Source organism: Geotrypetes seraphini, chromosome 17 (genome assembly GCF_902459505.1).
Source record: "Geotrypetes seraphini chromosome 17, aGeoSer1.1, whole genome shotgun sequence".
NCBI classification, from domain to species: Eukaryota; Metazoa; Chordata; class Amphibia; order Gymnophiona; family Dermophiidae; genus Geotrypetes; species Geotrypetes seraphini.
Window position 1 is genome coordinate 24,536,979 of NC_047100.1, and position 26,636 is coordinate 24,563,614.

At 44.5% G+C, this 26,636-nt stretch overlaps 1 protein-coding gene across 2 annotated transcripts in view; it reads left to right on the forward strand.

Moving 5' to 3' along the window:
* Positions 1 to 857: 857 nt before the first annotated feature.
* Positions 858 to 26,636, forward strand: part of TAFA1 (TAFA chemokine like family member 1) — a 309,921-nt gene continuing 284,142 nt past the window's right edge. The window contains exons 1-2 of one of the 2 annotated variants that reach the window (XM_033926734.1): positions 858 to 1,404; positions 3,365 to 3,492. In XM_033926734.1, coding sequence (XP_033782625.1) covers positions 3,372 to 3,492 — 121 coding nt within the window. In that variant the 5' untranslated portion in view covers positions 858 to 1,404; positions 3,365 to 3,371. Of the gene's footprint in view, positions 1,405 to 2,519; positions 2,786 to 3,364; positions 3,493 to 26,636 lie in introns of those variants that run through there. The other variant, XM_033926735.1, reaches the window with a different exon arrangement.

Genomic DNA, 26,636 nt, shown 5'->3' on the forward strand with positions numbered 1-26,636 from the left:
TCCGGTCCTCGAGAGCCATATTCCAGTCGGGTTTTCAGGATTTCCCCAATGAATACGCATTGAAAGCAGTGCATGCACATAGATCTCGTGCATATTCATTAGGGAAATCCTGAAAACCCGACTGGAATACGGCTTTCGAGGACCGGAGTTCCCTACCCCTGTCTTAGAGGGTCTGGACGGGGGACCTTCTGTTTCGCCACTGAACGGGCTACCTCAGGGGAAAAATAGTCTTTTTACTCCTCCATTCACATTTCACTAGCCAAGACTGTAGTCCGTGTTTAAAGATGGCCGGTGGTGCTGGTACTGCGCAAAGCATATCTCAGCCTTGTGTTTCTGGCTGTGGCTCATCGTAAAATAATAATCACGTAAATTATAGTAGTTGGGGGGGAAGAGTCCACCCTGGGCGCGGTCTTCCTAAGGGTGTGGCCCCTCTCCTCCTCTCTGGCCCCCACTCCTCTCCACTCCCCAGTCCCTTCTTTGCCCTGCGCACCCCTTGCCTTTCCCTGTACCTAAATTAACGTGTGCGCTAACCGCTAATGTGTGTACAGGATAACGTGTTAGCGCAGCTTTGTAAAAGAGGGGTTAAGTGTCAGTGCATGGTTCTAATGGGCTGCAAACGTTTCTTTAGTCTTTCATCAGTTGCCTTGTCGGACTGTTCCATTTCTTCCCCCCCCCCCCCAATCCAACAGGGTGGTGCCAAGCAACAGAGGGAGGGGAGATATGAGCAGGGAACATGGGGGGAAATATGAGCAAGGGACTGACCAGAATTGAGGGCAGCTGTACTTAGGAGCAGGAAGGGGAGGATTTTCCTTCTCTGTATTTTTACAAATAGCATTATTGTTGCTTTTTTTTTGGGGGGGGAGGGGGGCTATCGGTGGTAATCGTGCTAATCCAACTCAGCTTGTCTTACTCATGCATCAAGTCACAAATGATTACAATCCGTTCCATGTGTGCAACTGAACTCACCGGCTTTTGAAGCAGCAGCGCCCATTGCGGTTCAGCCTGCAGCGCAGGTTACTGTCTCTTTAAGACGCGGTAGTTCGCCGTGCGAGGCTCTGTTAGGAAAGAGAACCGCTGGGGAGAGCTTCGCAGTCCCGCTCTGCTCGCTCTGAAAGCGCCTCGGTGGGGCTGGGCTGCCATTAAGGAGAGCTGCGAGACCCCCCCCCCCCCCCCGAACAGAAGGGATGAGTCCTTAGGCGGAAGCCTGGGTGCTTTCCAGCAAAATGCACTGAGCCCCCCCTCCCCCCGATGCCAAGAGGTTTCTCGCTTCGAAATCTTGGCCAAGACAAAAGCTTCGGGAAAGCCCTTTAGCCGCCTCTCTTCTCGCTACGGATGGATTTGAGAAAGCGCTCGTCTTTTCAATGATCGCAGCCAGGACGCTCTGCTCTCGGCTGGATTATTCAGGTAAGAAGAACCTTGCTTTGCCTTAATTTAGACTCAAAAAAAAAGAAGAAAAAGAAGAAAAAAAAGTCGCCCAATAATATAGCAGGGGGAAGCTATGGCTAGCGAATTAAGTGTCTGTAAAAATTTAAAAAAAAAAACCCGAACTGCACAAAAAAATAAAAAAAAAACCAGCCCTACAAAATGGATGGAGGGAACATGCGATGCAGAGAGAGCTGAACGGTTGCGCCAACGCGAAGTTAAAGCCGCGCTTTAAGGCGTTCCATGGTACATTGCAACTTTTATGCCTTCGCACTGCCTCCAAATCCCCTTAGCCCAGTGGTCTCAAACTCCAGGCCCTAACCACCAAAGTAAAATGAAACAGTTTGTTGCTCCTACGTCTCTTTAGCTATAAATGCTCGTATTCTCATTAAGACTTAGCCAAAAGGAAAGATTTCTAAAACTATAAAGCGTTTCACCTCCTGCAAAATAGTCATTTCTTTAGTAAGAACTATTAACTTTTTTTTTTCCCGAGGCCCCCCAAGTGCCTACAAATCCCAAAACGTGGCCCTGCAAAGGTTTGGAGTTTGAGACCACCGCCTTACACTGAGTTTACAAAAGACCACGCTCGTTTACAAGAATGGAAAGTGCCCTCTAAGCCGAGTTGGCAGCAAATAGACGCGCAAGTGGTACCTAGAGCGCTAAAAAGTGAGCGCGGCCTCGCGCCAGAGGCCCTTTGACTTTTTTTGCCCTTTATCTGAAAGGGGTCTTAGGAGGGGGGTCAAATAGGTTTTGCTTTGGCTCCTCTCATTGTTATCTGAAAGTCTCCCTCCCCCGGTCGCAAACCGGGGGGGGTAGTGGGGGGTGGAATGCTCCGCCATTCATGCCTCTGTGTGCGAAAAATCTCATTCCTAGCCTAACGAACGCGCCTTTCCGAAGTGAAAAGTGGGCGCGTGCGCGCCTCTCGCCTTTTTAAACCTCATTATAAAGCTCAGCTGCGTCCCGGGATTGGCCGAGTGAGGGGAACGGCTGAAGTTTGATTAATTTGGCCATATGAAATGCAGCTGCATAGTTGTGGGGTTTGCAGTTCTGGGGTTGGTTTGGGGTTTTTGATTTGCAGGCATCGAGGAAAAAGGCAGTTGTTTGGGTTTTTTGTTTTGTTTTGTTTCCCCCAAAGTGCGGTGTGAAAGCTAGCTTGACCAATTAGCTCTGTAAAGCATGCATGCATACCCTTGCAAAAAAAAGTCCTGCTCTGCTTGCAAATCACTGAAGTGACTTTCCAAAAGCAGGCACCTAGTGCGAATTCTGCACGTTGCAAAGATCACCCTCCGGTTTGCTGTCTGTGAAATCCAGTTGGATTTGGAGCAAAAGGAAACGACGTTGGGATCTGGGGATTTGAGCATGGGTATGGCAAACAAGTACCAGTAGTGTAACTAACAATTAATGCTTCCAGAAACCCAAAATGGCTAGTCTGTTCCTCTCTGGATCAGTATCGAACTAACAATTGCAATAGATTCTATGCTGGTAGATCCCATTTTTCAACCTTACAGTTTGGTGCATTTTAACTGAACTGTGGTGGGGAGCAGGTTGCATATTAATCAGGAACCCCTATTGAAGTTTCAGTGTCAAGGCATTTGCTGAGGTGACCTGACTTGGCTCTAGTCATTTTTGCATGGCTTCTTGAAATCAATTTTGCTATTAATGGCCCAGGGGGAAAAGATGGTTTGCAACATTTAAATAAAAAAAATAATAATAAAAGTGTCTGTTTAGTTTTTTGGAGGGTGGGTGGGATAGAAGGTGCAATGCATTATCGGCTCCTGCTGAATTATTCAGTTTTTCACTCGTCGGTGGGGACAGTCTGTTTCCTGCCCTGTATTCTTCCGACGACGCAGCCTTTCCTATGATAAAGGTGGGCAGAGCGGCGGAAGAGGTGTCTGCTTTGATGTTGCCACCCCGTGGTAATCTGTTTCCATCTTTGTCCCAGGTAGAGCATGGCAATGGTGTCTGCAGTACCGTGGCTCCTGTATTTGTGGATTGGTGTCTGCACACTGCTGCTCTGTCAGGGTTCCCTTCACCATCATACATTTCAACAGCAGCATCTGCACAGACCAGGTAGGAACAATTACGAAGCTGGATTCGGGCTACAGAGCAATGCTACTGCTGTTATCTTTTTTTGATTGGAGGGGAGGGCCTATCCCTATTAACTTTTTGATGGCACTGTCTCCTCGCGTGTCTCTTTTTTTTTTTTTTTTTTTCTTAATCAACTTCCTACTAGTTGATAAAGCATTCTTTAAAAAAAAAAAAAAAAAAAAGTATACATACCTCTCGGAGTATGACGCCGAATTTTGGTTTTATTGGGTTTCGGGGTTTTTGCAAGTTGTCTCACTAAGACGCAACTTTCCCTGGTGTGGCATGACAACACGCACGCACACCTCTGTGCTGAGAGCGTGATGTGCTGTTGAATCCCAGGATACCATGGGAGTGTCGGGGGAAAGTACTTTTCTTTGCAGCTCCTGTGTGGTTTTGGGGTTCCTTTGGACCAAGCATTAATATCAGTTTTAAGTTCTCATAGTGGTAGAGGAGTTGAATATTTTCCTTTCTGACTTTATGACCATGAGCCCTTGCAGAAAAAGTTTCCAGGACAGGAGAGGAGACATTAAATAAAGAAATAGGGATGATAGAAATGATTGTAAAAACAAATTACCCATCAGAATCTGGGGGGTGGGGGAGGGTGGTAAATGATCCCCTATTCATATCTTCACCCTCTTTGTTTTCTGGGCAAATGCATGTTCAATTTTCAACTTAGAATGTGAGTTTACTGTAGGTCCCTTTTATAATAGTCATTCATTTTGAATAGATGCATGTCTACAGTACACAGAGCACTGTGGAAACAGGAAATAAATATTGCAGAAGATTTCACGTTATCATTTAGCCATTAGTTCAAAAGCAGAAGGATAAGGAGGCATTTAGAATGTCTTTATTAAATCCAATGTTTCACCTTGTCTTGGGGATTTCAAATACAAACCAGAATGTCAGGCTCCTGTGTATATTTAATTTCAAAATGTTATCCACACGTAATTTCTATCGGCTGTCATTATACATATTCAAAAACAGAACATTATTTTTAGGTGATGGTGTAATGCTGTTTTCTTATTCTACCTTTGAGCTGAATTTTGTAAAACACGGACACAAAAACAGCCATGCCACTTGAGAAATTAACCCCCTCTTTTACAAAGCCGCAGAGCAAAACCCCCAAAGCCCTTAAAATCCTTATGGGCTTTGGGGGCAGTTACCACAGCGACATCCACTAGCAGGGCTTTGGAAAGAGGGAGGGGGTAAGTCTTTCCTAAGCCCACTCCTACACAGGAAAAAGAGGCGGTCGTCTGCTCGGAATATTAACCAGCAGGGCCAGAAAAAGTTTAGGGCATGCGATCAAGGCTTCTATCTTCCACCGACTGCGAATTAGTGACTGTATCTCCCTCTGGGACACTCTTGAAAAGCAAGCACGTGTCATAATCTGCATTTTCAGGTCATCAAATAAGGGACTGGTTCACTACTTTTTTTTTTTTTTTTTTTTCCTTAGACACAGACTAGGAGAAAAGCCTTTAGTGAATCGGGTTTATAGAAAAACATTGATTCTGTTCCAGCTGTAATGCTCTTCAATGCAAATCTTTACCCTTTAGACATATAAATAACTGCAGCACAAGATAATAATTAACAAAAAAAACAAATCACTGCCAGAAATTTGGCGCAATCTACCCAGAAATAAAAAGGCACATGATCACAATTTGTAAAAAAAAAAAAAAAAAAAATATATATATATATATATATATATATATATATATATAAACACACACATATATGTATATATATATACATATATATCAGTGGAAACAAGTAACGTAATGATAAAAAATGAGAGACAAGCAGATTCACAGCTTTCCGGCATTTGCCTAAGCTTGAAAAATGACCTCTTTTATGAGGCAGGAACAGCAAGAAATTAGGTGCATACCAAGCACTGAGGAAATGTGAAAAATAACAAATCTTTCGCTCAGAGCTGCGATACAGATAGAGTGAAGGTTTTACAGTTGCTTCATCACCTGCTCGGGGAGAGTGAAGCTCTTTCTGTTGCAAGCCTTCCCTGGGCGGCTTCTCTGCACCCTACACGAACAAGATTGATGATGCTCGGGTCCTAGGCAGCCAATCTCGGTCTCTCAAGAAATAATGCACGATGTTGACAGATGAGTGGAATGTGATGTGACGTCCCCCATCATTCAGATTGGTTCACACCTGCGTGCCACCGCCAGTGGGGGTCCTTCAAGGCAAACGGGGAGTTTTTTTGTTCATTTCTGTTGACCAAGCATAAACTCTTATGAGGGTGTGAATTTAGAGTCTTGTCTAGTATATGCGGTTAGTTCATCCATAGCAGACGGAATTAAAATGTCTGAGGTTTAATCTCAATCTATGTATTTATTTGCAATATTTGAAATACGTCATTTTATTTTATACTAGTCTTTAAGCCCGTTACATTAACGGGTGCTAGAATATATGTCTGTCTGTCTCTCTCTCCTTGGCTCCCTTTTTCTGTCTGTCTTTCTGTCCCTCTCCCTGCCCCTGTGTCTTTCTTCCTTTCTGTCTGTCTCCCTCCCTCCTGGTGTCTGTCTGTCATTCTTTCCCTCCATTTCCCTGTGCAGTAGTATTTCCACCCCACTTCCCTGCATTAGCATTTCCCTCCCCCCCCCCCCGACTTCCCTGTGCAGCAGCAGCGGTATTTGTCTTCCCCTCCAGGTCCCTGTGCAGCAGTTGCAGCATTTCCCCACCGCGTTCTGGCCTGCTGCGATCTGGCTGCTCCGTTCGACTCCTCGTGGCTGGAGTCCTCTTCTTTGTCGGCCCCCCCTTCCCTTCCCGCGGTCTTGAGCTTCGGTCTGGTCTGGCCTGCTCGCCTTGCCGTATTTTTTTTTTTTTAGTTGAAAGATGCGGCGGTGGCTCCTCTCATGATCCCCACCTGCGTCAGAAGTCCGACGCAGGCGGGGATCATGAGAGGAGCATTGCTGCGTCTTTCAACTAAAAAATGCAATACGGCAGGGAGCAGGCCAGACCGAAAAACAGAACCGTAAGCCGCGCATGCGCACTTCCTATGGGTCGCTACAGCTCACGGAAAACTGGCGCACACACAGGAAGTGCGCATGCGCAGCTTACCGTTTTATTATATTAGATAGTCAATGGGTTTTGTTTTTTTTTTTTTTCAAATAATTTTATTGTAGCATAAAGAATACATAATGCACATTGAATTGTCAATTGTAATACATATTTCAAATACACAGCCTGAATAACAACTACAATTATGGTTGCAAGAAATATACAAGAGCATATCAAATATGGGCAAAATTGTAAGTATGAGTATCGAGCCAATGGCCGTAATCGAGCAAAAAGCTTAGAAACCAAGAAGTGGACCGTGAAAAGGTCACAGGTAAATGTTAGAACAGCAACAGATCTCCAGAGGCCATTGGAAAGAAGAGAGAGAGAAAAAAAAACCCTTTATGGTGGGTTGAATAAAAGTGTAGATAATGGTTCATAGACAACAACGCGGAAGACAAAGGCGCGTGCCGACAACTGAGCGCAAGAAAGAGGCGCACGCCGAAGAAAATTACTGTTTTTAGGGGCTCCGACGGGGGTTTTTGTTGGGGAGCACCCCCAGTTTACTTAATACAAATCACGCCGGCGTTGTGGGGGGCTTGGGGGGTTGTAACCCCCCACATTTTACTGTAAACTTAACTTTTTCCCTAAAAACAGGGAAAAAGTGAAGTTTTCAGTAAAATGTGGGGGGTTATAACCCCCCCAAGCCCCCCACCACGCCCCCACAACGCGGCGCGATCTGTATTAAGTAAAGGGGGGGTTCCCCCCATGCCCCCCCGTCGGAGCCCTAAAAACAGTAATTTTCTTCAGCGCGTGCCTCTGCGCTGCGCTCAATTCTCTGCTCGCGCCTTTGTCCCGGCGTGCTTTTGACCTGACACCGTAGATAATACAGGATATTTAAGAGGAATTTAGAGGCATAACAGGGAGCCTAGATTTAGGATCTTTTAATAGAACAGTAATGATAGTTGAAAATAAACCCAGTTATCATTTAGGCATGATCGCATGTCAGCCTTAGAGCCAGGCTATAATGTGGCAGCAATCTGCATAACTTAACAGTCCGCTGTAAATTACATGCTTAAAGTGGAGACTTTGTCCTGCCCATGCTCCACCCTGTGTATGCCACCCTTGCAAATACATGAAGAAGGGCACGGTACTACTCGAAAGGGTCCAGAGCAGAGTGACTAAAATGGTTAAGGGGCTGGAGGAGCTGCCGTACAGTGAGAGATTAGAGAAACTGGGCCTCTTCTCCCTTGAAAAGAGGAGACTGAGAGGTGACATGATCGAAACGTTCAAGATAATGAAGGGAATAGACTTAGATAAAGACAGGTTGTTCACCCTCTCCAAGGTAGGGAGAACGAGAGGGCGCTCTCTGAAGTTAAAAGGGGATAGATTCCGTACGAACGTAAGGAAGTTCTTCTTCACCCAGAGAGTGGTGGAAAACTGGAACGCTCTTCTGAAATCTGTTATAGGGGAAAACACCCTTCAGGGATTCAAGACAAAGGAGATAATGACAGGTTGTTCACCCTCTCCAAGGTAGGGAGAACGAGAGGGCACTCTCTAAAATTGAAAGGGGATAGATTCCATATGAATGTAAGGAAGTTCTTCTTCAACCAGAGAGTGGTGGAAATCTGGAACGCTCTTCTGGAGGCTATTGTAGGAGAAACACCCTCCAGGGATTCAAGACAAAGTTAGACAAGCTCCTGCTGAACTAGAACGTACGCAGGTAAGGATAGACTCAGTTAGGGCACTGGTCTTTGACCTAGGGGCCGCCACGGGAGCAGACTGCTGGGCACGATGGACCTCTGGTCTGACCCAGCAGCGGTAATTTCTTATGTTCTAAGAGCCGATGCTGGCGCTGCATACGCCGCGAACATTAGAGGTACAAGGAGGGAAGAGGTGCGTGGCAGTGGGGGTGGGGAAGGCTCAGGGGGGCATAGAGGAGGACAGCTACCAGCGCCCCCCCCCCCCATAGAAGGCTCCCGGGGTAAGGCAGTAACAGTTCTGACGCTCATAGAATTCCTATGAGCATCGGAGCTGTCACTGCTGTGATTGGCGCTAAAAACCATGCTATAGTTTTGTAAAAAGTGGGGGGGGGGGGGAAAAATATATAAAATGCTTTGATTGACTGCAACCACAGAAAGTCGAATCCCATCCTCTTTCAGGCAGGCCATTTGACCTAGGTAAATGGCTTTGAATATTGGTCATCTCGTGTTTTAGCCATGGATCTGCTTGATATTAAATATTTCCCGTAAGGGTGTAATATAATTTCTTCATTTGGTACTTTATATTTACTTTCTTTCCTGTTGTGGCCTGATATCTTTATTCAGCTTTGACTATAGCGCTCTCGCATCTGTTCCCAAATCGAGATCTGCTGAAAACGAGACGAACCTTTTTTTTTTTTTTTTTTTTTTGCTTTTTGGGATTTAACATTGTGCTGCATTGATGTGTGTCTGTCGAACAACTGTTCTCCTCAGGTTTAAACTTGAGTTGAGCATTTGGATTCGGCTGGAGATTTGTTCTGTGTGCTCCAGGCAGGTAAGATTTCCTCACAGCTTGAATCTAAATGGTGTTAGTATCTGTGAGTGAAACACAGTGGGAAATTTCTGTGTAAATTAAAAGGAATTAAATTACAAAAGGATCACATTTAAAACTTGTGAAATGTATTGGACTTGCTGTGAGTTGACCATGCTTGTAAGATGACTTCCTGATAATATTTTTTTTTTCCTTGTGCTTCCATATGTGGCCTTCTTTTCATGTCATTTAAAAATAACTTTAAAGCACACAAGAACAAGCTAAAGAACAGCTTCAGAAAAGAATTACTTTCAGTAGTAGTGTTTTTTCATATACTATGTCCTATGCTGAGCTCCCTTGCACGGTCTGTGCCTCTATATGGCCGTTTGGTGGAGGATGGGCTTGGGAGGGTGTAGATCAGGGGGTTTCCTTTGAGGGCCGCAATCCAGTCGGGTTTTCAGGATTTCCCTAATGAATATGCATGAGATCTATGTGCATGCACTGCTTTCAATGCGTATTCATTGGGGAAATCCAGAAAACCCGACTGGATTGCGGCCCTCAAGGAGGGACTTTGAGATCCCTGGTGTAGATGGACTGGAGTGAGCTTTGACGGAGACTTCAGTAGTTGGAACCTAAGAACACTACCGGGCAGAGCTTTGGATTCTTGCCCAGAAATAGCCAAGAAGAAAAACCCCATCAAATTTTAGATTAAATCAGGTTGGGCAGACTAGATGGACCGTTCGGGTCTTTATCTGCCGTCATCTACTATGTTACGAGATTCGTTCAGTTGCTCCCTTCTGGCTGGTGCACATTCCCTGTGGCTAACATTATTGTAGATAGTTTATGGCCATACATAAGGAATATGATGTAGACAGAATGCTACTGAGGGAATGGAAGAGGGGAATCGCGCCTGAAGGAGTACCTCAAAGCAGCTTCTCCCTTTGCACATCTCTTTGGGTAACTTATGTAATTTTTGACTCGAGGAGGATTTTCATTCTAGCGCACAGGGACCTGGTACTTTTGTATTAGAACTCTGTGTGGGATTCCCTGAGGCTGAAAACTAGAAACATGGTCCGTGTCAGGACCCTACAAGACAGATAAGTTGTTTTTTTCGTTTTTGTTTTTTGTAAGGTTTTTTGAGAGTATTAGTTTAAGCAGCTTATTTAAAAAGTCTATGGAATGTATATGCAATGATTGGTCAGTGGGACTTTTTTTTTTTCATTGGTTTTACACCTCCCAGAATCTCCGGCTCTCTGAACATATACCAGATCACCTTGGGGTTCTTTTATTAAGGCGTGCAATCTAATTGTTAATGCGTGCTAATCAATATAGCGTACACTAAATTCTAAGGCACCCTTAATAAAAGGACCCCTATATTTTAAGTGTATTAGTGACTGAGTTTCCAGTCAAATATGAGTTAACATTGCTTAGAGAAAGGTTTTCATGTACAGTCAAACCTCAGTTTGCGAGTGTTTTGCAAGACGAGCAAAACACTCGAAAACTTTAACTCGCAAACCCGATTCTATTTAACTTAGACCAGAGGTTTCGTCAGCAGGAGACCTGAAGTTATGATGCCGTTGTACAGAGCCATGGTGAGGCCTCACTTGGAGTACTGTGTTCAGTTTTGGAGACCACACTACAGAAAGGACGTGCTGAGGATCGAGTCGGTTCAGCGAACGGCCACCAGGATGGTCTTGGGGCTCAAGGATCTCACGTATGAAGAAAGATTTAAAAAATTGCGGCTGTACTCACTTGAGGAAAGAAGAGAACGGGGAGATATGATTGAAACATACAAGTACATCATGGGACACATCGAGTCAGAAGATGATATCTTCTGGCTCATGGGACCCTCGACCACCAGAGGGCATCCGCTGAAAATCAGGGGAGGGAAGTTTCATGGCGACTCCAGGAAGTACTTCTTCACCGAAAGAGTGGTGGATCATTGGAACAGACTCCCACTCCAGGTGATAAAGGCCAGCAGCGTGACGGATTTTAAGAGAAAATGGGATACTCACGTGGGATCGTTAAGGGAGTAAATTCAGGGGAGGGGATACTTGGAATGGGCAGACTTGGTGGGCTATAGCCCTTTTCTGCTGCTTTTTTCTATGTTTCTAAACCAAACATTGACTCGATCAACGAGCTACCTGGCCTGCCAGAGAGGAAAGTGTATGTCTGTGGGTCGGCTCTGCAGGTCTCCTTCCGCTTCCGAGAGGCGTGTGCATGCAGAGGATAGAGAGAGAAAAAGCCCAGGCAAAGCCGGATAATTCCAAAACGTCTCCCCTCTCTCTCGAAACTCCTACAAGCAGCTGAATTCGTCAAACTTGACTTTTCCCGCCTGAAGACGCGCACCTGATTGTGCTCCTGCTGGCTTTTCCTCTGCGGTGTCTTGCTCTGAGAGTGCACGTCAGGCATTCAGGTGTGAGAAGGGGGGGAATCTGCCATACCTCCTCCTCCATGAGGTCCACCGCCAATTAAGAAGCCATATCGGGAGGGGAGAGAGTGAAGCTGCAGCAGACCCAGCCTGGGATGGGCACGGACCACAGATGCCAGGATGCGCTGCCAGAGAACGGCTCAGTGCTGCCTGCTGCTCCCGAGCCCCGCCTTCCCCCTCCGCCACCCACCCGCCCCCGCCGCTGCTTGACTATGACGGCTGCCTGCTCCTGCTCACCTGGATGCCGGCGCTCATCAGCTTCACCCGGTTTGGACAATTTCTTGCATGACTTGCCTGGGAGACAACAGCAGCTACCTTTTGGCAGCCGTGAGGGAGGTAAGAAAGAAAAAGGGAGGGATGGGGGAAAGTGAAGAGAGAAAGATGATTGGGAAATAAGAAAAGGGAAAGATGGTCCGTAATAATGGAAAGAAAGGGGAGAAGAGGGAGAAATGCTGAAACAGGGAGTAGGAGAAGTGTTAGACAAGAAGACATTAGGCCTGTTTTTGGGATCAGGAATGAATCATGCGAGTTTCCCTTACTTTCTATGGGGAAATTCGCTTTTGATATACGAGTACTTTGGTTTACGAGCATGCTTCTGGAACGAATTATGCTCGCAAACCAAGGTTCCTCTGTATATCTATTTGAACTTTCCCTTCATATATATTTAATTTCAAGCTACCCCATTCTCATCTAGTGACTTTCCATCTGCTTTGACTTTTTAAGCTAGCATTTGTGGTGTGACTGGTTGCGTGTTGGCTGTGTGATGGTTCAGACACCATACAGGATATTAAGGTTATTTTTTGGGCAAAGAAAAATATGCATCAGGATTCTTTTGACTCTTAAGTAGATGAACCAGGATCAAGGTTGGCTTTTTTTTTTCTCTGCCATACGCAGGCGTCTCCTCTAAGATCATTTGATTTATCACTGTAGATTTCCTCAGAATAAATGCGTGGTTTCTTCTTTTAATATGCAGTTTAGGCCAATCAATTGCGTTTCTATTGTGAATAAAATGAATCCTCCAACATCAGCCTGCTGTTCTAACTTTATCTAGCCACTTACCCGGGTAGCGGATTAAAAATCTCTTGCTAACATGGCAAGTCCTTGCTTTGCCCTGACTCTGTCTGGTTAAGTTCTGCTCAATATCGGCAGCAGAGCCAGTCAAGGTGATTAAACCTGACAAGAGCATCTCCAGACTGATTAAATCATTTTGAATATATACCCCAATGTAATTAATGATTTATTTCATATACAGCTATAATTGGCCCCAATCCAGAAAGGTAGTATATTAAATGACATGAATGAATGAATCAGTCTTTGGGTTTTCTTTGGCTTATACAGAAACTTGTTTGACGACAGATAATGTCATTTTCTTCATTTTTAACACTTTTTTGTTACACTGTCGCCCAAATTTGGGATATCCCAAATTGAGTGCGGATCAGCACCCAAAAATAGTCGCCATGTACTCGAATATAAGCTGACCCAAATATAAGGAGGTAAAAGGGTGAACTCGCTTATAAGCCAGGGGGTTAATATTCAAGTGCCCTGCCAGACTCTGCACCCAGCCGCCCTCCCTCCCTGCCCCCTCTCCCTCCCTCCTGACGTCTTGCAGGCCTCCACTATTTTATATATAGTAAATTTCTCTTACCAGGGCTTGAGTGTAGCATCCTGTCTGCCTATCCCAACACACTCTATTCCAGGGGTCCCCAACCCTGTCCTGGAGGACCACCAGGCCAATCAGGTTTTCAGGCTAGCCCTAATGTATATGCATGGAGCAGATTTGCATGCCTGTCACTTCCATTATATGCAGATGTCTCTCATGCATATTCATTAGGGCTAGCCTGAAAACCCGATTGGCTGTCGTCCAGGACAGGGTTGGGGGCCACTGCTCTATACCACCCTTCTTGTCCCCATCTAATATCTGCATCTGACCGCTCAGCTATAGGATAAGAAGTATTGTAGAAAAGTGTTAGCGTTATCTGTTATTTGAATCTTATTTGTGCTTATTAGATCCTTAAGTATTATGTCTCCCTTTTAGTATGTATTATATCTGTCTCATTTGAATTTCAGTGCTGTTATCTTTGAAACTGCTTCATGGTAGTCCTATTAAGTTTCAATTTACTGATTTTAATTTTATCTCATTCATTTATATATATATATGTTTGTATGTGATGTTTTCACTACTGTTAAGCTGTTAACAAAATTGTAAGTTTTATGTTGAATTATACCTGCTGTACACCGCCTTGGGTGAATCTCTTCATAAAGGTGGTTAATAAGTCCCAATAAATGCATTTATATAGTTCTCTCTGTACATTGTTTGCATTCTTATTGAAAAAAAAGATTACCAAGCCTTCAATACATAACCCTACTCCTCTGCCCACCATCCCAGCCAGCTGATTAACTGTTCCCCTTAACTGTATCCATGACGTCCTGTTTAGATTGTAAGCTCTTTGAGCAGGGTCGGTCTATCTTTGTGACTCTGTACAGCGCTGCGTGCGTCTGGTAGCGCTAAAGAAATAATTCATAGTAGTAATAGTGTGAAAAGTTTCAGTCTTTGGGAAGCAGAGCTGAGATTGTGATGTCATAATGCCTCATTCCACCAATAAGAGCCAACCTCATCAGTGATATCACAATAGCTTGGTAGTCCTGTACGCCCCTCTGTCCTCCAACCCAGCCAGCAGATTAACCGTTTCCCTTAACTGTATCCATGGCATCCTGTTTGTCTGTCTAGATTGTAAGCTCTTTGGAGCAGGGACTTTCTTCTCTGTGACTCCATATAGTGCTGCGTATGTCTGGTAGCGCTATAGACATAATTAGGAGTAGTAGTTGTTGTAAATCACTCTGAACATTTTTTTTTTCCCGGGGGTGTTAACCAAAATTTGTAGTGAATAGGGCCTTGTCTTATCCTTTGATATTGTAGAATCCTTCCTTTTCAATACAGAACCGTAGAATTTGATGGCACATGAGAACTGCAAGGCCCATTGGATCTGCTCAGTTTTATCACTGGTGCAATATTATAGGCCCCATGTGTTCTCTGCCTTTCCTCTCGCTTCCTTACAACTAAAGCTCCTCTGGGCTTATCTCAGGCTTTCTTCAATTCTATTACTGGTTTATCTCCACTGGGAAACCATTCTATGCAGCCATGATTCTTTCTGCGGCGATATATTTTCTGAGGTTGCTCTTCATTGTTTTCCCCGGAGTCAGACTTGTCATCGTCTTTCCTGGAATACTCTTGCCTGTAAAAAAAAAAAACAAAAAAAAAAACGCTTTGTTTCTTATGCCTGATTTATATCTTTCAGGTTTTGAAATATTTTTCTATCGTCTCCTCTCCGTATCTTCACTTTTTTAGAGTACAGAGATTTTGAGCCCTTGAATTCCATTTTTGTGGTTTTTATGTGGTGATTCTATAAAGCGAACATAGAGACACGATGACAGATAAAGGCCAAATGGCTCATCCAGTCTTCCCATTTGGAACAGTTAGGCAGCAAATAACGCTAAAATGGCTAAAATGGAGGAACAAACATACATAAGTATGCACATATATGCACACGAATTCCAACATTCCGGTTATGCACTATTTTGTAATTACTCTCATAAGAACATAAGAATAGCCGTACTGGGTCAGACCAATGGTCCATCAAGCCCACTAGCCCGTTCTCACGGTGGCCAATCCAGGTCACTAGACCTTGGCCAAAACCCAAGGAGTAGCAACATTCCTTGCTACCGATCCAGGGCAAACGGTGGCTTCCCCCACGTCTTTGGACTTTTCCTCCAGGAACTTGTCTAAACCTTTCTTAAAACCAGCTAAGCTCTCCGGTCTTGCCACAACCTCTGGCAATGCGTTCCAGAGCTTAACTATTTGCAGGCAGGCAGAGAACAAACTTACTATAAGTTATGCACTTACCTCTGGCTTGAGCAACAGGTTGGCACTGCTGCGTGCACTGGCAAGGAGCTAGAGGTACTTTGGGGGGGGGGGGGGTAGAAGTGAAGGCGAGTGCGCCAGATGGTGCCCGGTCACAAGAAGGGGTCCTTTTTACTAAGGTGTGCTAACCAATTTAGCACATGCTAAATGCTAACGCGCTTATATAAAATAATAAAAAAAAGATATATATATATATATATATATTTTTTTTTTTTTTAAATACAAATTTTAAAGATACCATTTTTTTAATGTGATGATACTCACGGCTGTATCTATCTTTCAGCCTACTTAACAAAGTACCAAGTGCCTTGTTTGCTAACATTTCAGGTACAAATGTCAAACTATTTGCTATTAAAACGTTTTGTTCCATGCCTAGTCTTGTAAAAACGAATTTATATAAGGTAAAACCTAGATGCTTCTTACGTATACGCCATTTTCAACTCTGCTTCATTACCTTTGGCTGGTGTTTGAGAGCCTTTTCTGAAAAACAGCATAGCCGGTTCCTGAAGAAGGGGGGTTTTCACCCTCGAAATTATTTATTATTCACTTTTTCACTTTTAGCATACTGTTTTGTGCATTGGTTTATCACAAAAAATTTATATGAAGGTAGCCCAGAGATGTTTCACAGATAACATACCCCTTTGGGTGTATGCTTGTGACAGCTGGTGCATTAGGCGTGTGTCCCCATTGCAAGCTGTGTGACTGAGGATTTCCTTCCACTACAAATATTTCTTGTTATGGTAGAGTGCTGTTTGGGCTGTCTCTCCCCCTCACCCTCTTTCTTGGGGATTTGGGAGATTTTCCTTTTGCAGCATAATACGTGTGTTCAACATTTTCTCAAGCTGATACTTAGGTCAAGTGTGGTCAGCGGTGGTCTAAGTCAGGGGTGCTCACACTTTTTGGGCTTGCGAGCTACTTTTTAAAATGACCAAGTCAAAATGATCTACCAACAATAAAATTTGAAAAAACCCCACAAAGCACACTGAAAGGCAGAGAAAATGTTAATTATTCATATTCCAGGGGTTTTTTTCCAAAGAGGTCAAGGTAGATGACTCTGTGCAATGTCACCTCAGTAACAACCATACAAATATACCCCCCTTCCTTTTTACTAAACCGCGATAGCAGTTTTTAGCGCAGGGAGCTGCACTGAATGCCCCGCCCTGCTCTCAACGCTCATAGGCTCCCTGCGCTAAAAAACTGCTATTGCTGTTTAGTAAAAGGGTGCCATAGTGTGAAATATAGACAGCAGATATAGATTCTCAAAACGGACACATTTTGATCACTAAATTGAAAAAAATCATTTTTCCTAGCTTTGTTGTCTGGTAATTTCATCAGTCTCTGATTGCATTTTATTCTTCTGACTGTGCATCCAATATTTCTTCCCTTCTTTCAGCCTCCAATATGCTTCCTATCCTCCAGACCTCATTCTCTCCCCCAACTTTTTCTTTCTTTCTCCCTGCCCCCTTCTTTCTTTCTGGCTCCCTGCCTTCCTTTCTTTCTCTCTCTCTCCATGCCCCCTTTCTTTCTGTATCCCTGTTCCCCCTTTCTTTCTTTGTCTCCCTGCCTGCCCCTTTATTTCTTTCTCCCTGCCCTCCCCCAACCCACTAGGTTTGCCACTGTCGCCATCGGGGAACAGGCTCCCAAGCCACCGCCGCCCCAAGCTCTCCCTGCAGAAGCGTCGTGCTGACCAGCATTCCACTCCTCAATGTCAATTCTAACATCAGAGGAAGTTCTGGGCCAGCCAGGCAGCGATTGGCTGGCCCAGAACTTCCTCTCTGATGTCAGAATTGACGTCGGGGAGAGGAAGGCTGATCGGCCTGGTAGATTGGGATGGCAACACAAGTCTTATCGTGGATTGATTTGCGTTGCCTTTCCGAACTACTGGTTGATCACGATCGATGTATTGGGCACCCCTGGTCTAAGTGCTGATTGCCACAGACAGATCTTGATCCCGATATGCATTGCTGGGGCCTAATTCTGCAGCAAAAATGAATAGCCATGGCTTGCGTGGCTGATGGAAGTTATTCGGATAGCAGTTGATGTCGAGACTGGGACCTGGGAAAGACAGGGCAGCAGCCTTTTTGCTATCCAGGACCAGAATGAGCACATGGGCAATCGGGCAGTGTTCGAGGGCCCAGAGCAGTTGGAGGCACAGTACTTCCCACCAGCTGTCTGTAGCACAGCTTGTGGCCTTGTCCCCTTCCGACATAACTTCCTGCTTTGGAAAGGGTGGGATGCAGCAGAGAGCAGGCCGCAAGCTCAGCGGCAGACGGGAATCGTTGCTTCTGCCATTCTAGTGAAAAAAAAATGGTATTTGGGGGTAGGTCCCAGAGAGGAAGGAGTCCCGGGAGCCTTATAGCCTGGGAGGGAGGGATCTCCAGAAGTCTTATTACCCTGGGGGAGGGAAAGAGATTCTCGGGAGCCTTAGTGCCCGGGGGAAGGATTTCCAGGAGCCTTATTGCTAGGGATGGGCAGGAGCATTATTGCCCAGGGGCCCAGATGTCTATCAGTCTGTCCCTGTTGCTATCCTAACTTTTAGCAAAAACGAATAACTCTGTGGAGATGGTGATGTTCAAGATGCAGGCTTTATTTAAAAATATACAATTGGATAATCCACATAAAATATATCTAGGACTCCACACGGTCTGCGTTTCAACAACGCTGGCTTCCTCAGGGGTCCCTAAAAGTCCTAATATTAAAACACTGAAAGCAATACCGAGTTGTAACTCTGCGCGGATGACCATCCTTAAACTACCCCTCAAATTTTCTGACAGGCGCTCAAAATTGCACATGCTAATGCGCCCAATTTGAGCACACAATCTAATTAATGAGTCAATTAGTGCCAGCAGCTGGGCGCAAATCAATTACTAGAGCTAATTGGCGATACTTTGAATTCGCGCGTGCATCTTGATAGGTGCTGTTCGATAAAGACGCACATGTGTTAGAGTGGCTCTGGGTGGGGCGTGGGCAGCTCGAGGCTGTTTACTAAGGATGCGCGCAGCATTGCCGAATATGGGAGATCCGCATCTAATTTAGACAAGAGGATTTATACCAGGTATGAGCTGGCGTAAATCCTAATGCTAGTGTTACTGGTCCGGACGTCTTTTCTAAACCCAACCCTTTGTCCAGTGACGTCGGGGGCGACATTTGCACATGCGCAGATGCCGTCCTGTGGAGCAAACAGGTTGAAGGGGCGCGGCTGGGAGCGGAATGGGGTGGGTCTAGGGGGTGGGGCCATGGGTCCGGCTTTTCGTTTATTGAAAATCTGGCACCCCTTCTTAATGTCCAAAATTGGACGCAAATCTGGCTGCTAAGCACTAGTCTAAATTGATGCTCTTTTTTAGTGCTCATATACTACTGACTCTGATCCTGTATGGATAGTGCTATGGTGGATGCCATGAATATTTAATGGCGCTATGTGATTATATGCCCTGAAGACCACTTGGTCAGTGGTGAAGTTAGCTTAGTAGGGTTTAAAAAAAAAAGTTTGCATAATTTCTTAAAAGAAGAATCCATAAACCATTATTAAGATGGATTTGGGGAAATCCACTGTTCCTGGGATAAGCAGCATAGAATCTGTTTTACTTCTTGCGATCTTTCCAGATACTTGTGACTTGGATTTGGCCACTGTTGGGAACAAGATACAGAACTTGATGGACCTTCGATCTGTCTCATTATGGCACATAGGACTCCTAATCAATTCTCTCTCATTTGAGTATCATCCCTTATGTTTTAAGAACAGTGAATATCTATTTGGTATATGTTGTATCAGGAAAGTGAATATAGATCGGTGTATATGAGTGGCATACAAGTGTTTTGCTAAAATCTTTCTTAGGACTTTCTCATCTCGTTACTGTTTTCATTAGTGTACTTCAGACCTGCCATTAAGCATTTTGCACAAAGTTATAATATCTGATTTCATGGGGCTAGGAAGGAGTCATTAATTATCTTTTCTGCTGGAGACTCTTCCAACTTGATAATGACAGATTGACTTCCCGAGCTAACCTAGAGTTAATTGTATTTAATTAAATTGTTGAAAGCAGAACAAGGACACTTATTTCCAAACTGAAAACTCTATTGATATGTTTGTTTATTTAAGAACAAATATGATTACATGAAAGAACCTTTCTATGAGTGTCACGGTAATTGAATGAACTCTATTACAGCCATGCCGATGAATAAACCTTCCATTTCAATTATATGAAGAATAAATTAATAGGAATATATGTCATTATCTTTGCTGATACTGCTGGATTGTATTATGCGTTTATCTGTGTGCAGAAATATCTAGGGATTAATATTCAACCGGTGGTTTTGAGTGTTTTGATGATCGTTAGAGGTGTTATTTCCATATGTTCAACGCCAGGCCATGTCCAGGCTTCAGTACTGAGGGGGAAATTCTAAAACCGGCGCCTAAGTTAATTGAAAAACACCATTAAAAGCAGTAAGGTTTAAGCGTTTACTGATGCCTAAATAGAAGGTCCCGGAATCACAACTAGGTAGCCGCTTTAGGCCACACAACTAGGCTTGCCAAAGTAGGAATGCCAAAGTAAGCGTGGCCAACAGCGGAAGTGGTGTTAGACAGGCTAAAGCAGCTACCTGGTCGTGGTTCATGCCAAGATAGGTGGCTGAAATGTAGGCCCAGAAAACCCAGGCCCTATATTTCTGCCGCGGGATCTTAAAGCCAGCCTGCAGTAGCTGCCATAAGCTGATCATGGCAGGGGGAAATATATCCCCAATCAGCTGAGCCGTCAGGACTCCCCAAAGCTGCAGGGTGAATATCTAGTTGGGGGAAAAGGATTGCAACTTGTATACTGCCTTTTTGTAATTTTACAACCACATTCAAAGTGGTCTACATTCAGGTACTTCAAGCATCTTCTCTGTCTGTTCTGACGGGATCACAATCTATCTAATATACCTGGAGCAGTGGAGAATTAAATGACTTCCCAGGATCACAAGGAGCAGCGCTCCCCCACCTCCCACCCCTGCTTTCCCCCCTCCGCCGCGTAGTCAGACCCCCGCTGACCCTCCATCCTTCCCTCCCATCCGAACCCCTTCGACCGCGAGCACTCTAAACAGGCTGCTTCATGGCCTTCCATGTGCCGTGTTACTGATGATATCAGTAATGCAGCAGAGGGAATTCTCCGACGTGAGAAGGCTGTGAAGCACCCTGTTTAGAGTGCTGCCGGCCTGACACTGCTGTGGAGGGAGGTATGTAGGGCTCGCAAGGGTTCTACTGTATGAGGGAGGGAGAGAAGGATAGAAGCTGGGAAAGGGTTCTGCACAGAGGGATGGGAGGGCGAGAAAGATGCTGCAGAGGGAAAGCACTTGAGGATGGGTGAGAGGGGAGGAAAGATGCTGCACATGTGGTGGAGAGAAAGGTAAGAAGAAGAATTGGGGTAAAGGAGAGGAAGGGAGAGATGATCATGTACATGAAAAAAATAAGCCCTACCCCCCAAACTAAGACAGAGTCTTATATTAATTTTGGGCCCAAAAAACACAATAGGTCTTATTTTTGGGAAAACACGGTAATACCAGCGCTAGAGCTGATTAGCGCTGGCATTGATCTGTGCATAAAACAGTGGTCATGCCAATGATTAACACAATTTATTTAAATGTAGTCAAATGGATATAAATGGGGTCAATTGTTGTTAACCTCCCAATGCTCAGAGAACAGCGCATAAGGAAACCCAGGCAGGTGCATTGGGTTTTCTGCTGAGGAAACAGAACCGGGGGGGGGGGAGGGAAAGGGGTGGGAGCCCAGAGTTTTCACCTTTGAGACCTGCACCCTATTAAAAGTTGCCTTTCCCTCATTAAATGCAACTTTTAAGCCATTCGGTTTACGTGTGGCATAGTTTTGTGCAGCCTTAGCGATTCCTTTATTCTTATTACGCATTTCAAGCTGGCTGGCAGGCAGAGAAATCAGTTGTGGATCAAATGAAACCATTTGTCATGGATTAATGCATGTAAATGTCTTGATGACAGCAGGAGACCAACCATGCGAGAGGCTGGTTGCTGACTTTGGAAGAAAAATTAATGAAGCTAAGAAAGCAGTGATAACCAGAGCAGTGGAATTTTTAATGCAAAATGACGACACTGACAGTAAAGCATTCAAATTCTGATGGTCTTTCCCTTTAATTAAAACCATATCATAATATGTAGAGATCTCTAATGATGAAGGGCTGTCTACGTAGCTGCAGACTTTCTGAGAGTTTGTAGATCATCGCGTTACCTGCTGATCCGAACAGAACCATGGCACTGAAAACAGAAATATACATTTGATTTTTCAACAGGAAGCACTATACTAAAAAATATTTTTAAAAGCAAATGTTTTGGGCCAATCTAGCAGCAGTATTATAGGCTCATAATCAAAACTTAAATATGGCTAAAAACCCACCCATGTTGGCACTTCGGCCAAGTGCCAATAATCGAAACATTTTTTTGGTCATATCCAGCATCTTTTTAGGCCTCTGAATCCCACGTGCATCCAGAGCTGAAAGAGGCATTTCTGGAGGAGTGGTTATGGCGGGATGTGGGTGTGACGTGGGCCAACCTAGACTGTGTTCCTAGGGGAAACTTAAACATTGTGACTTAGACGATGTAAAAGCAGGTGCAAGTGCCAAAAAGGTATCCACAGTTACTAGACAACCACTGCAGGGACAAAGTGAAGACCCCTCACATACTTCCCCTATGTTCACTGACCCTGTTGCACCCTCACAAAGTTCAGGGTACATGACTGCCTCCGGAACATCAGTACCTGCTATAGGAAAGCCTAGTAGAGCTTCACAGAGGTGGCTTAAGTTGTCTGGGGGGGGGGGGGGGGTCGGCCAGTGAACCATAGAGAGGAGGATCCAGGCTCATAAGTCACTCTAACCTCTGCATTCATGTGAGCCCCTACTGTATATAGGTGGAACCTGCAGCTTTTGGGGTTGTAGACGGTTGGGTATAGTGGGTTTTGGGGGGCTCGCCATAACCTATAAGGGAGTTCTGGTGAGATGTTTATGGCACCCTTTTTGTGAAGTTCACAGCAGTGCCCTGTAAAGTGCCCCACTGCTCTCTTGCCATGTTTGTATGACCAGTCCATCACAATACTGGCCTCTCCCATATCCAAAAGATCTTGTTCTGGGCGTTTGGGACTTGGGGACAAATTTTTGGTTGAGAATGTGGTATAAAGATAGACGTAGTAGCGGTCTGGAAGATCAAATGCCCGGACGTACAGATTTTCGGAGAAGAAGAAAAAAATTTTGGACATACTTTTCGAGAATGTACATTTTGCCGCTGCCGACTTTGGGCAACTAGCGCCCTTTGTCCAAATCGGGCTTAGACATCTTTTGATTTTGCCCCTCCAGATATATATTGGGAAACTAATAATGCTAGATTTTTTAATTGTAAAAGTATAAAAATATATATATTTCTCGAGAAATATATATATGATGATTTTTTTAAATATTTTTTTATTCATATATGTAAGCATTATATACTGCCATATTTAAGGGCCTGTTTTGAATTGCCTACGGAGGCAGTATTAGAGCTCCTAGAGATTGTAAAGGAAGGGAGAATCTGTCATTGTTTTGTTGGCGACACCAAATGGCCAGACGCTCTATGACTTGTAGAGTTCGAGAAGCAGCCCTTGAGGTTAGCCCAGCTGTCGCTGCAATATCTGGACTAAACTAAGGTGGGAGGGAAAATAAAAAGAGGAAATCGTGGATATTTTGTCAATTGAGACCCATGATATCAAAATTCTTGCTCTAGTTCTGAAGAAGCTGGAAGCCCTAAAGGAGCAGGAGAAAATGGCCTGAGCAAAAAAAAGGAGAACCCCCTCCCCCCCCCCAAACTACCATATTTTCATGCATATAACGTGCGCATTATACACGATTTTACAAACCGTGCATAATTTATCCATGCACGTTATACGCGTGAGCGCGTTTTACAACTTTTTTTTTTTACATAGTTCCCCCCCCCCCCCCGACGTCCGATTCACCCTGCAGGACTGCTCGCACACAATTGCACCCCCACCCCGAAGGACCGCTCACACGCACTCGCACCCCGAAGTACCGCTCACAGCCTCCTGACCCCCCCCATCATGTAGAAGCTCCTACCGTTGTCCTGCTGTTTCCTCTTCCGGCGGTCCCACCCTTTCTCTGAGGATGCGAGTGCGTGTGAGCGGTCCTTTGTTGTGGGGGTGCGAGCGGTCCTGCGGGGGGGGGGGTGAATCGGACATCGGGGGGGCATCAGGCTTTCAGGGTGGGGACAGGACTTCAAGGGGGAGAAGAGAGTCGGGGCGGGTGAAAGGAGAGTCGGGGCGGGCGAAAGGAGAGTCGGGCGGCGACGGGAGAGTCGGGGCGGCATGCGCGGTATATAAAAATTTATTTACATAAATTAGTTTCCCATGCGCTATACCTGTGTGCGCGTTTTACACGGGTGCGCGGTATATGAGTGAAAATACGGTAACCAATTAAAAAATTCTCCCCAAACCCCTCAAAACCAAAGCATTCATTCATGCTTCTGGCATTTCATTAATTTGTATGCTGCAGCCATCAGTAACTATTGAGGGATGATTCATTTTTTTAAACTATGCATTTCTAAATCCTTTCTGTAAAAGGTGGAATATACCAAGGCCAGGACGATGATGTATTTACGAGTGCCACTGAGTAATAGTTGTCGCATTTGGAAACAAAGTTGTAAAGGCGCGCTGTGCCCATGTGTTTCTCAGCAAGGTAACATTAAATGAAAGCAGTAAATTAAAGGGCCACACGGACCATCTTTCATCTTAGACAAATAACAGCTCACGGTCCAGAAAATGACACAGCAGTGGTTTTACTTTCAGCAAGTTAATGTTTCCTTTGGAGGGTTTCAGTGGGGATGTAGTCGCTGATAACCTTCATATTTCATGTTTGTGCAGACGTGATGAACCATTTGCAGACACTTCCCCCTCCCTCTCCCCCCCCCCAATGACAGCATAAAACAAGCATCGTCAGAAATAACTTCGCTTATAACTCTCGCCCCGATCTACTTGAGCCAACGTAAAACTATTAAGGCTGTTCTCTTGAGTGGACTTGATTTTTGTATGCTTCGGTTCAGGTGTGGCCACTTACACCCAGGTCGATGGCAGGAATCGATGGGCGTGCCGAGATTAACCGTGTGATGCGTGTTAACTTGGAGACATTCCATGCCCCTCACATGCTTTGCCCATGCCTCACATGCTTTGCAGTAACTTGCTAAAGCATTTATGGTCTACTTTTATAGAATAAAATAATAATAAACCACACAAGCAATAATAGCAATAATTTACCCCCAAAACATTCATTCCATATATTCCAGAGAAAGAACCAAAAAAAACTATAAGGCGTGCCTCCTTATTCATTCAGGTAAATGGAGCAAAAAGACCTCGGTATCTCTAGAGATCTAGAATAGAGAATGTCACGGTGACAAAATTCATCACCGTCTCTGTGGATAACCACGGTAAACAATCTTCATGTCATCCTTTAAGGAGAGAGGGAAGAATCAGAGTACGAATGGCCACAACCACTGACCCGCAAGCTTTGCTTTGAAGAATGCTGGTGTAGAAGGATTGAAGTTGAGATAGACACTACAGAATGACAGTCTCTGGTATCCAGAGCAGATATTGTGATGTCATAATGCCTCATTCCACCAGTGCCTAAGAGCCAATCACATCAGTGATGTCACAATGGCTTCATTATCCTTGGCTCACATAAGAATCAGAGTATGAATGGCCACAACCACTGACCCGCAAGCTTTGCTTTGAAGAATGCTGGTGTAGAAAGACCGAGGTTGAAATAGACACTAGAAAATGACATGGGATTATTTCCCGCGGTTATCCGCGGGGACGGGGACGGTGATGAATTTTGTCACCGTGTCATTCTCTAATCTAGAATTGACTAATATCGTCAAGATATGCCTACTTCAGCCGTAAAGCTGAAATAGAAACTATATCCCAGGTCAAAAAAAACTCCATTACCAGAATGTACTAATATCCAGCTAATTCTTCAAAAATAGAACTTTTTACAGCAAGGTACATTTTCCAGTTACTCCAAATCACTTCTTAAAGTTTAAAAAAATGGCATCACTTATCTGCAGATATGTCCAGCAAAAATGCTTTAGCAGAAATCCAGGTCCTAGGGCTGGCGCACCATCAATACAGCTTCGCTATAAGTAGGGTTAATAGACGTCCGGGGGTCCTGATGGCTTTTCAATCCCGGCACTTTGTTCAGGTTTTGAAAAGCTATGAAGAAATCGGTGTCGGGCGGGAGGGTGTCCGCATGCGTGGGTGTCCTGCCTGACAAGAACAGGGGGCGGGATTGGAGGGCAGAGATGGTTGGAACTGTGCAGGCCTAGGGGTCTGGATTTTCCAATTGGAAAATCTGGCAATCCTAGCTTTAAGTATATATGTTCGCTCCCAGGGTTTATTTCAATCCATAGGGTTCCCGACAAGGCCCTGTTTTGCTATTAGCTACATCAGGGGAAATTAATCTCAATATTACTTCTGTTTCAATGGCTTTTGGACATATCTTCAGATAAGTGATAAAAAATTTTTGAACTTTAAGAAGTGATTTGGAGAAAACCTGAAAATGTACCTTGCTGTAAAAAGACTATGATGGGTCCAGAGGGAGTAGAGGGACATGGGGAAGGCTTACACTTGACCCTGGATTCCATATAGGTCATATAAAATTGGATGCCCAAATTTGGATATGGAGCCCAGATACACGTGTATACTAATTAGTTGGTACTAATTATTTATTTAAACAATTTCTATTCTGCCTGTCAACTAAACTAGGCAGATTATAAATTCACATACATACAGTGTACGAACTCTACATCTGTACACAATCTAAAATAAGATAAAAACATCAAGGCCTTAATTCAAAATGTGGTCTTAAACTACCAACATCTCCTTAGTGACGTTAAGCAGAGTTCATTGGCATTTAATCAGTACTAATTTGGATTATGTGCTATTCTATAACACCGTGCTCCCAAAAGTGCCTCGTGCACAACCCAAAAGGGGATGTGACCTTGGGAGGAACATGGGTGGGTCAGGGACATATTTAGGTGTAGTTTTATAGAATACTGGGGTTGTATACCCAACTTGCATGTCAGGATTTACACCAGGTTTCAGTAGGTGTAAGTCTTTGGGCATGGGAATCCAAATTATTTGGTGTTCTAGAAAAGCTTCTGACCCAAAGCACTTTTTATAGAATAGCATTTGGTGTGGATTTTTCTTGGCGCTTATTTTTGAATAAT